Source organism: Pogonomyrmex barbatus, unplaced genomic scaffold, assembly GCF_055798465.1.
Source record: "Pogonomyrmex barbatus isolate J1 unplaced genomic scaffold, ASM5579846v1 scaffold1, whole genome shotgun sequence".
Classification (NCBI taxonomy): Eukaryota; Metazoa; Arthropoda; class Insecta; order Hymenoptera; family Formicidae; genus Pogonomyrmex; species Pogonomyrmex barbatus.
In genome coordinates, this window is record NW_028297098.1 from 18,629,538 (window position 1) to 18,640,358 (window position 10,821).

The 10,821-nt window shown below is 34.9% G+C and overlaps 1 protein-coding gene and 1 long non-coding RNA gene across 5 annotated transcripts in view; one reads left to right on the forward strand and one right to left on the reverse strand.

Moving 5' to 3' along the window:
- The window catches only part of LOC105425346 (uncharacterized), a 40,282-nt gene extending 33,244 nt beyond the window's left edge, over window positions 1-7,038 (reverse strand). The window contains exon 1 of the long non-coding RNA XR_016140893.1: window positions 6,898-7,038. This is a non-coding gene — a long non-coding RNA (uncharacterized LOC105425346). The remainder of the gene's footprint in view (window positions 1-6,897) is intronic.
- The window catches only part of LOC105425344 (Limpet), an 84,561-nt gene extending 73,952 nt beyond the window's left edge, over window positions 1-10,609 (forward strand). For all 4 annotated transcript variants that reach the window (XM_011636079.3, XM_011636072.3, XM_011636078.3 and 1 more), the window contains 3 exons: window positions 6,935-7,104; window positions 7,856-8,042; window positions 8,333-10,609. In XM_011636079.3, coding sequence (XP_011634381.2) covers window positions 6,935-7,104; window positions 7,856-8,042; window positions 8,333-8,490 — 515 coding nt within the window. In that variant the 3' untranslated portion in view covers window positions 8,491-10,609. The remainder of the gene's footprint in view (window positions 1-6,934; window positions 7,105-7,855; window positions 8,043-8,332) is intronic.
- Window positions 10,610-10,821: the final 212 nt, after the last annotated feature.

Consider the following 10,821-nt stretch of genomic DNA (forward strand, 5'->3'; position numbering starts at 1 on the left):
GAAAGAGAAAGAAAGGAGAGAGAAAGAGAGAGAGAGAGAGAGAGGGAGATGGAAAACCTCGAGCGTGACCTTATCAGGAAACACAAGCGCGCGCAATTGCTCGATTGATGCATTCGACTATTTCTCGTTAATTGCCATCTGATGCAGTGCCTCGATTCCCAAAACGAAAATTGGCGTCGGATCGATGCAGCCGACTGACTCGAATTTTATTCGCGCGATTTAGTTTACTCCGACGCTAATACAAGTTTGTTCTACAATTATTGGCCACTTCTCAGTTATCATTGATGATAATGCCCGCGCGGAAGATTACCAGCGAGCATCTCCGTTGCCGTGTATACTCCGCGTATGGGTTTGCATATGGGGTTGCGCTTAAGCCTGACAAATATTTGCACGGAAATCGCAGCACGCGGAGATCTCGACAAAATCACGATTGTACAACGCAAATGTAGCCGCGCTACGCATCGTTATTTTCTTAATTTAATCGCGCGCGAATACCAAGGTGTAATTGATAAATATGGTTATTCAAATCAGCCACTCAATAGTATCATCGGCAATACGGCGCGATATAGGCGAGAGTCATCCGTAAAAATAACTTTGAGTTTTCGAGACGAGTAAGTCCGATACGTACTCTCGAGAAACAACTAAGAGGAGATAATTTAATTCGATAGGCGTTAGACTGCGTGAAAATGAAAAAAAAAAAAAAATTGCTTTATGACTGTACTGTATGTTTAAAAAATTATTTTTATATTTATAAAAATAAAACGTTTCACAAGCATAAGCAGATAAGAATTAAAAAATCTGATTATTAGGTAAAATTCAAGTACGTAAGTAAAAATTCTAGTTGCATAAAATGTTGCTTGAAATTGCATTAAATATAGATTACATCATCGGACAATGTCAGGCTGATGATAGTGTGAAAATGCGGAAACGCATGATACGGTCAAGTAGGTGACTAAAATATGATAATGGCATTCAATCGATTTGCATCTAATCTCTTCTCTATGGAAACATTTATATTCCCACGATATTGCATTGTGTTATTACGAAGGTGCATGTCTATCGTTCAATTTCAAGATAGCTATGTGATTGAAATAAAGCAAATTATATACGCTGATAGGAAATACAAGGTGTGCGTTTTTATATTATACGTTCCATTATATTCGTTCTTATAAAAGTAAGATTTTTTTAAGTAAGACACCTTTTTTGACAAAAATTAGGTCAAACATTTTTTTCTTTTCCTTCATTTAATATAATATTCAAACTGTACATGTCTCGCATCAAATATTTCGTTATTTATAATATTTCTTTATTTATAATATTTATAATATTTCTTCTCTGCAAAAGAAAGTTCACAAAATAATTAATTTATTTAAACATTTCTCAAGAGATGTTTACAAAATGTCACTTAATTTTAAATATTTATTATTCATTAATCATACAAATGAAACTCTCGCAAAAAAATTTAAATTAAACTTTGAAGTTGAGGGAAAAAGATAAGTTTCGTCGTCTATATATCTTTCAAATTTTATTTAAATTTTCTAGAATTTTTGATTCGTTACTAATTCGAAAAGACTTTAAATAAATTCTAAATTAATCAAAAGATTGTCAGATAGAAGGAAGTGCGAGAAAACCTTGGACACTCTGTATAGGTGGATAGGTTTGCACGACGACTGTGCACGCTTGCGTATCTATGATTGATTTTATTGCGAACGTGACTCATGACATCGTAAACGTTAAGATAGAGTCTCAGCACGTGTATGATGCGGTTAAATATACTGAATTGCATGGACATTCTATCGCGATTTCATCAAATCAAATGGATAATTTCGAAGGAAGCGCGCGCGTACACACACAACACACACACACACACACACACACACACACACACACACACCTGCGGTTAATTCCTAATAATTAATAAAAGAAAAACAATCGGCGAAAAATGATTGCAAGCATTTCATAATAAAATTGGATAATATTATAATAACATTATCGGATAATATTTTTTTTAATTACATAATACAACATTTAAAAGAACGTACATATTCTGACACAATGTAATTTGTTCGTACGAATACGTAATCGGACGTTGTCAGGGATCATGCACAATGATTGACGCAGAATCGTTGTGAAATATCTCGGAATTCGCTTTGGTGCGATGAAAAAGTTCAACATCGCGACAGCATGTTTAAAACTTTGCGGCAAAAAAAAATTTGCAACTCGTTCCTTTATGCCTTGCCAGAACTTTTAACATGTATTACTGACTCTGTATTTCGAGAGACACAGACAATTGTGCAATTTGTAATATACCGTTTTGTTTGTACACGTCGTATTACCGAAGTCGTAAAAAGAAAGGATCGATGTACGGATGAATTGACTTGCATGGAAAAAAAAAATGTTGACGATCAATGCAGTTACCTCTCTGCGGGATTATCGAAATCGCATATCATCAAAAACATGATTCCATTTGGATAAGAGTCTTGATATCGATGTATTAATATGAATGATATCATCAATTGCTGCGCAGCAACAGATCGTACCAGATCGATACATTGTTCGTGTTTGAATATCAATCGATGCGGCATGTCCAAATAAACGTGTCATTATCGAGTCGCGGTCTCTTCCGTAGGTCCGATCTCTAATGTGAAATTCGTGTCTCATTTGCATATGAATGCAGATATGCAACGTTTAATTGCTTGTATATAGTTGTTACTTCGGCCGGATTAATGAATCAAATGAAGGAGAATGTAATGCTGACATTACTCGCTTGTATCCTGAATATAGTTACAGATTATTTATAGAGTATCATTAATCAGTTAAAAATGAAAGAGGCACGTCACAAAATTAAAAATAAAACAGAAGCAAATAGTTAGTTGGATAGTTTCGTGGGCACGAGATAGGCAAAGTTTACAACTTTGATCGTTGAATTTCGCTTCGTTTGGCGAACAGAGTTTGCCTGGGTCACGAAATTTTAGGACCACGGTAGCTTCTGCTTCTCGTTGAATTATATTTAGACCTGACGCAGAAAAGAGGAGGCAGCTTCCGCCTCGAGACAGAGTCAGCTTAGGAGGACACGTTACCAATTTGATGAATGATATTCATGAAGTCTATCTGAACGATCGTGTTAACGATCGGCGGATGGTCGAAGGAGGAGAAAGACGATAATTAATGATGGCATCCACAGTTACGGAAATAGACGGTATTCCTGTTGAATTTTTTACTCGTGCGATCGAGGAGGAACGAGCAAGTCATAACAGATCCATTGCTGCCTAAAGAAACAGCAATTAAATGGCTATTCAATGATTTGGAATACTTTTTTGTATCTTATATTAACAATCGCAAGAAGATTATATTATAAAATTCGCGATATTGCGTCTCACATAAGCGAAGACGTAGTACGATGATTTTCAAATGGCATTTATCTACGGTAATAAAAAAATCTTTCGTCATGGTGTCAAATGATGCTTCATTACCGTGACGAACGAACAAGTCACTTAAAAGCGTGAATGACATTTCCTAAGTAGGTTTTAAAGCGCATCTCTTGTCCAGAGCGCATTTCTTGTCAACAAGGTGCAATTCCATACGGTTAACACGTGTCATGTCAAGAAGCATGAGTTATCAACGTATAATACGAAAACTTATAACATTAAACGTCCATACCTTTAAATTTATTGTTTTGAGCACACACATACATACATACATACATAGAAATGATTTATTTTATATTTATTTTATATTTATTCCGTAACCAATTTTGTCAGATTTTTTATTTAAATGTTCAAGAAATCTCGTAAAATATCGTTGATTTAAATATTATGCACATCCTAGGAAATTAAAAAAATAATGATGTAAAATTGTATATAAAAGTATGTTTCATATTTATATTGATGAAAGTATATAAATTTTTAATATGAACGCACCGTTCATAGTGCGAATAATTTACAATTTACCACGCGACGCGCATAAGATTACCCCATCGACCTTGGGCCATCAGCTTTATACATATACGGAGGTATTGCCTGCTGACGTGACGTCACGAATCTTGAGTCATAATGGTCCAGGAGACGATATATCATGTACCAAAGATACACGGATATCAGAATGTCCATCTTTAGCATATCTCTCGAAAAGGGATTATGTTAAATCCCTATTGAAACATAAAATAAATTATTTTTTAATATTTGACGCATAAATGATGAACGTAAACTGAATGGGATTTTACTTTAATATTTCTGATTTTATAATTTCAAGTTAATTATTATAATATAATTAATGTGTATTTAATGTGTGAACAAGATGTAATTGCTTGCTTAAATAATGTAATGGACGAGTAATGAACGGATGAATAATTACTAACAAATAGACAGCATTCTAGTTATAATTGGGAAACTGAACAAAGGGAGATTGAACAAAACACACACACACACACACACACACACACACACACACACACACACACACACACACACACACACACACACACGAGCATTTAGCGACGAATAATGAATAATTTAATAAATCCACTTGCGATAATTAACAAAGTGGTATTAAACAGATATTGCGCATTATTCATTAATCACTATCCCCATCAGTGATGATGGAGACAATTACCGACACTTATGTCGATATAAGAAAATAGATGCTATTCCCGATATGGTTACGAATGTTCTTCAAATACATTGAAGAACTCACTTAAGGAAAGGCTTTAGATTTAGTTTTGAAAAAATTGCTGTGTTGGAGTGTTTTGTTCAGAAATACATTCTTGCTTGTTTTCATAAATTTATTTTCATGAGAAAAAAGTTCTTAAATATTTTCAAGCTTTTCGATCGTTACCAAAACTGCCATCTCTCATGATCCTATCTCATAAACATTTAGGATTAAGCTGATGATTCATGAGACACGTTATTATACTTAAAGTCACATTTAAGTGTGTCGTTTTACCGAGCCTTAGATCATCTTTCGAAAATAAAGAGATTATTAATTCGTCTTCTTGTCTCTCAGACACAACAGGAAAAATAAAAAATGCAAAAAAATGAATTCCTACCCATTATTTCGTTCGAAAGTCCGTGTAAAAAAATTTGATTGTGTAACATTAAATTTTATTCTATATTTATGGATACATTTACATTTCAAAAGTTTTGAAACATAATAAAAAATTTATTCCAAAGAGAAAACTTATACAAAGAGAAAAAAAATTATACAACATAATATATATTTTGATTAAATAAGAAGCAAATATGAATGCGATGTATAATAAAATTTAAAGATAAAAACAAGATAAATGATTATTTCAGAAAATTCATAAATTTGCAAACATATATGGAATTTGTAACACAAAAAATAAAAATGTTAAAAAGATATTTAATAATTTAGATATTAAATAATTTTTTAACCTAATTTGGCATTTAACTAAATTGCCCTAAATTTAATGTCTAAAAAAATCTGACATATCCTATATTTTATTATATTATATACGAAGTTAGATTATATACGATAATAGAGTTATATTATATACGAATATTAAAATACTGTAATCATTATCTTGTTGTATCAATATGATGTAAATTTTAATACGTAATTAGTTCGACAAAATAGCAGACAATACTTTATGTTTTCTACGTAGTCTTTCTATGTAGTCAACGATCTTCAATGTTATCTGCCCGTTTCTCGAGTGAGTGGGCCAAAACGTGACCACGATAATGAGACGGTAATAGTCATCTGTTGGACAACGTTACATCACGTCACGTTCCTCGCATAATATTCCTAATCTTAACGAAAACAAGCAACCAAGATTGTCTTATTTTTAGCTATAACAAGAATTTCACGGTGAACAAGTAACATAACTTTAGAAAAAAATTCTAATGTTAGAACCGTTTTGACATTGTTGAATAGCGTTTTTATCTTTGCATGTAAATATCGAAATATATCTTCGATACGAAAAAATTATGCCAAGGACTTTGAAGAGACATTTTATTAAAAGACAGCCACATTTAACTTAGCATTTTGAACAAAAGTTCTATTATATATACCTAGATAATAAGTTTTCTAATTCATCGCAGACCACAGTAGCGCGGTTCGCCAATCAAAGTCTCAAAACCGCAGTGCGGTTAAATTCTTCCGGCCGTTCTTATTCCCATGAGATTATTTGCACCTGTGCACGTGCTAATTGCGGATCATAAAAGACGAGTCAGTGCAGAAACAAAACGGGAACGCGATACTTTCTACGGCTGAACGAGTTCCGAAATGAAGCGAGACGAGAAACCGAGGGTGAGGAAATTCCGGATCGATCTAACTCGCTTGCAACAAGGGGTATTTTATAGATGAATACCCAATAGAGAGTTCACGAAGAAGTTCACGAAAAATTTATTTCGTCGTGGCTCGGGCAGAGTGCTCGGACGATGAAACACGCGATGATCGCATGCGACTGCGATTTGTAGCATAGCAGCCCGCCAGTCGCCGCACGCAATCACCCCTTCGTCTGGACGCTAAAACGCGAACTAATAATCCCTACTGTACTTGCATTTGCATTCTTTTTTTGGGAATGGACAGTTCTCCGCGGCCAGTAAAAAAAACGAGCGTTCCATTTTCACAATTGACAGAATAAAATATAAATTCAACAAACAAAGGAAGGAACTATTTTAAATATTAAAAGCAGATAACAAATAAAAATAGAAATAGAAAAAACATTAGACGGTCTTTTTATATCATATTTTAAAAATAAATAAATAAATAAATAAATAATAAATAATAACGTACAGATGAATAATAATAATTTTTCCTTCTCTTCAATTTACAAATTTGTTGGTATAAATTACACGTCATTGAATTTTAAATCTTAAAAGGAAGCTAAAGAAAACTTATATGTTATCCTATATGTTTGAATGTTTGCTATTCTACCTTGTTTCTAACTTGTTTCGTCGCTCGTATGTTCCAGGCACCAAGAAGATGGAGTACAAGACCAGACAGTGGCACGAGAAGTGCTTCTGCTGCGTGGTCTGCAAGAATCCGATCGGCACGAAGAGCTTCATCCCGCGCGAGCAGGAAATTTATTGTGCCGGATGTTACGAGGACAAGTTCGCCACCCGATGTGTTAAGTGCAATAAGGTGGGCCACTCCTTTCGCTGTATCGACAATTACTCCGCGTCTCGTCTCGCGTTCGTTTATTGCGTGTCGCGCGAAAAGCTCGTCGAGCGTAACAGACGAATTAAAAACGGGATCTCGTTGCGAGACCATAAATCTCAATCTGATAGACTCGCTGATACGATCGCTACGTATGCGTATCGATATTTTATTTTACATGCCATTAAATAGTAAAGTGGCCACAACAATATGTGGCATTTTAATTTATATAAACCTACCTACTAAATTACAAATATTAATTAATTTTAACTTTAATATATTTTGCACGCTCTTGAATGTTTGCATTTTTTTCACTTTCTTCTATAAATATTTTCGTACTCTTTGCAAACTTTGGAACTTGTTCTTTTTTTTTATTAACTTCAATATTGTCTATCAAATAGTTTTTTCAACCATTTATATGTACATTGCACTTATACATTTCATTAATTGTGTCAATATTCTTTCCTCATCTATATATATTTCTATATTATTTTATGTCATAATATATATATATTCATATCATTGTTCTTCAATTTTTATTTTTTCCTGCCAATTCGATTAATCAATTCCTTTTCACATATTTTTTCTCTTATCTTATTGTGTATTTTGAATTCCAAGAAATAAATTCTGCTCAGTTGCTTATAAATATGAATAAAATTCATCGTAATAAGACAAGTCTAATGAATCGATGAAGCAACCTGTTTTATAAAATATCGCGAAAATTTCTGGTTTGCAGATCATCACCAGCGGCGGCGTGACATACAAGAACGAGCCATGGCACAGAGATTGCTTCACCTGCAGCAACTGCAACAACTCCCTGGCGGGACAACGATTCACATCGCGCGATGACAAACCATACTGCGCCGATTGTTTCGGCGAGCTCTTCGCCAAGAGGTGCACTGCTTGCTCCAAGCCGATCACCGGTATGACATTAGCAAAAATCCTTTTTCTTATCAATAAATACAATATTACAAATTATTTAGAAAAGTTTAAGAAATTGAGTTTTTCTGAAAAAATTAAACAATTATAATAAATTAAATAAATTTGACTTTCTAACAATAATATAAGTCAATAGTTCAATAATAGGCGTGTGCCCATTATTTTTCGACAATAGAATTTTTAATGAGTATATACGCGTTTTTTTAATTAAGTTTTCTAAAGCTAAAACTGAATTGAATCGATCTAAGCGCGATTTGCGTTAATTAATTTGCAGGTATCGGTGGTACTCGCTTTATCTCATTCGAGGACAGGCACTGGCATAACGATTGCTTCATTTGCGCGGGCTGCAAAACTTCGCTGGTCGGACGTGGCTTCATCACCGACGGCGACGACATCATCTGCCCTGAATGCGCCAAGATGAAGCTGATGTAAAGCGCGCGGCTTCACGACGACGAGAATGAAAGCGGGATCGAGCGGAGGGAGGAGCGGAGGGAGAGAAAGGATGAGGAGCAAGATGCACTTCCGACGCGGAATCCGTCAAACGAATTCCGTTGCACGCCATAATACCGTCGTCGCGATTTTACTGGCCGACAATTCGGGCTTGAAACGAATGCAGCACGCAGACGATAGAGAACTTCGCACATCGAGAGACGAGATCGCGGGGAGACGTAATAAAAATTATAAATAGCAAAAAAAAAAGAAAGAAGAAGCTTTGCATCGCGATAATTTTTATTATGAATAACCGACGTGTTTTGATGAAATTTTCCGCGCCGATTTTTTTTTCGAGATGATAACAAGGCTCGAGAATCCTCTGGTCAAGTCTTTATCTTGATCAGCACAGTGATTTCACGATCGTCGATTGATCGTTCGGAAAGGAAGGCGGCGCGAAAGTACGCGAGAGTCGTTTCTAGCTTCGTAGTCGTAGCGACATTAGTCTATTCGTTATTTCGTTCTGCGTGTATTTATGCGAACACTGTCGCGAATCAGCTTGTGTTCGAAATCGACCTGCTCGACCTCATCGTGTCGGGATATCGGAAAACGAAAGAGGCGTGAACGGGAGAGAAAAAAATAATATACACAACCAGCGAGCTTGATGAAGAGAAATCAAATCGCCTTACTGTAATAATAACGTTGATACGAACGTTTATCGATTAGAATAATGAATAAAGCCTAAACGCTCCACGTGCTCTCGTGATGTTACTAATATTAATAACGTTTTTGCTTTGTACAATGGTAGAGAGATGATAAGCGCGCGCGTGTGCGCACAAAGAGAGTCCTACGTATATATTCTTATGAAGAATTAAAATTTGATATACGTATAGCGATGTTATTTCTATTCGACTCGCATTTGCGAAAAAACACAACGGTCTAACACGTACACGTCCACGCTACACACCCGACACTAACTTACCCGTTTGAATACATCACGACTCTTTTGTCTCTTGCCTTCTTTGTACAGTAGAGTTTGTCTTGTATTTATTTGAATGTAATTATTAATTTGAAAATATAGAACTTTTCTCAAAAATTTCAAGAAAAACTATTTACGGATTTTCCATGTACTACGGATGTTCCATGTTTTCCAAAGTTTTGAATAAATTTTAAGAGAAAATTGACGTCCAAAAAGTATAAGCCGCGTGGATTTTTTTCAAAAATTAATTACTTTTTTGGAAGCGTTTTGCACGCGTATCTTTAGTCGGGATACGATAAATAACATGTACGAGCTTCGATTTACGATATCCCGGTTCTTTTCTCTTCTCAATCTTTCTCTCCCATTCTCTCGTTTGTCAAGAGAAATACGCTATGTCGTAGGGATCTATCATCATCCCCCGTGTAAATCGCGCGTACGCGCACACACAGACACACACATACATATATACACATTATACAACATATGACACATACACATACAATCACGCACGCGCGCGCGCGCACCACACACACACACACACACACACACACACACACACACACACACACACACACACAAAGCTACAAACATTTTTTTGCAACAATATATTAAAAAAATTTTGTTAGAAAAAAAGAATAAAAAAAGGGACAGCTCGTATTCACATATACACACGCATGTACACATACATAAAAAAATATACCAACATTTAAATATACACATGCGAACGAGTGTGCGACGGACGCACACACGGAGATACTAATTGTGGCCTTATCCGCACCGAATACCATAGAAATAAAAATGAAAAGGAACTAACTTACAGTAATTTACTTCATTACAAGATACTTAATATCAGATCTATTGTTATACAACGCGAACGAAGCTAAGTGTAATGCCGCGCGAACCGAGTCCACGAACACGGAAACTACGAGACAAATTCGGACCACGAACATTCGAATTGTTAATCGTAATCAATATAAGTCACACACGTGCTATAATATAATATGTATGTTATCCGACGGAGTCACTTACACACACTAATCGCCTTAATTAGTAAACGATAAAAAAGAGATTATTCTATATTCAGCGTATATCCTATACACTGTTACACTGTAAAATTGATAAATAAATAAATGTAATTATTTACATGGGAGTTTTATATCCCATCTCCTGCCATCGTGCAAAAATACTTTTGAAGTTGAAATTGCTGAAGAAACCTTACTATAATAAATTATCAACCGTCGTCCATCACTATTAACAAAATTTACTTTTTTTTATTTTTATTATCATTAATAAAATTAGAAAACTAAACTGAAAACAATAGTTTTATTTGCTTATAGAATTTTTCTTTCTATAAA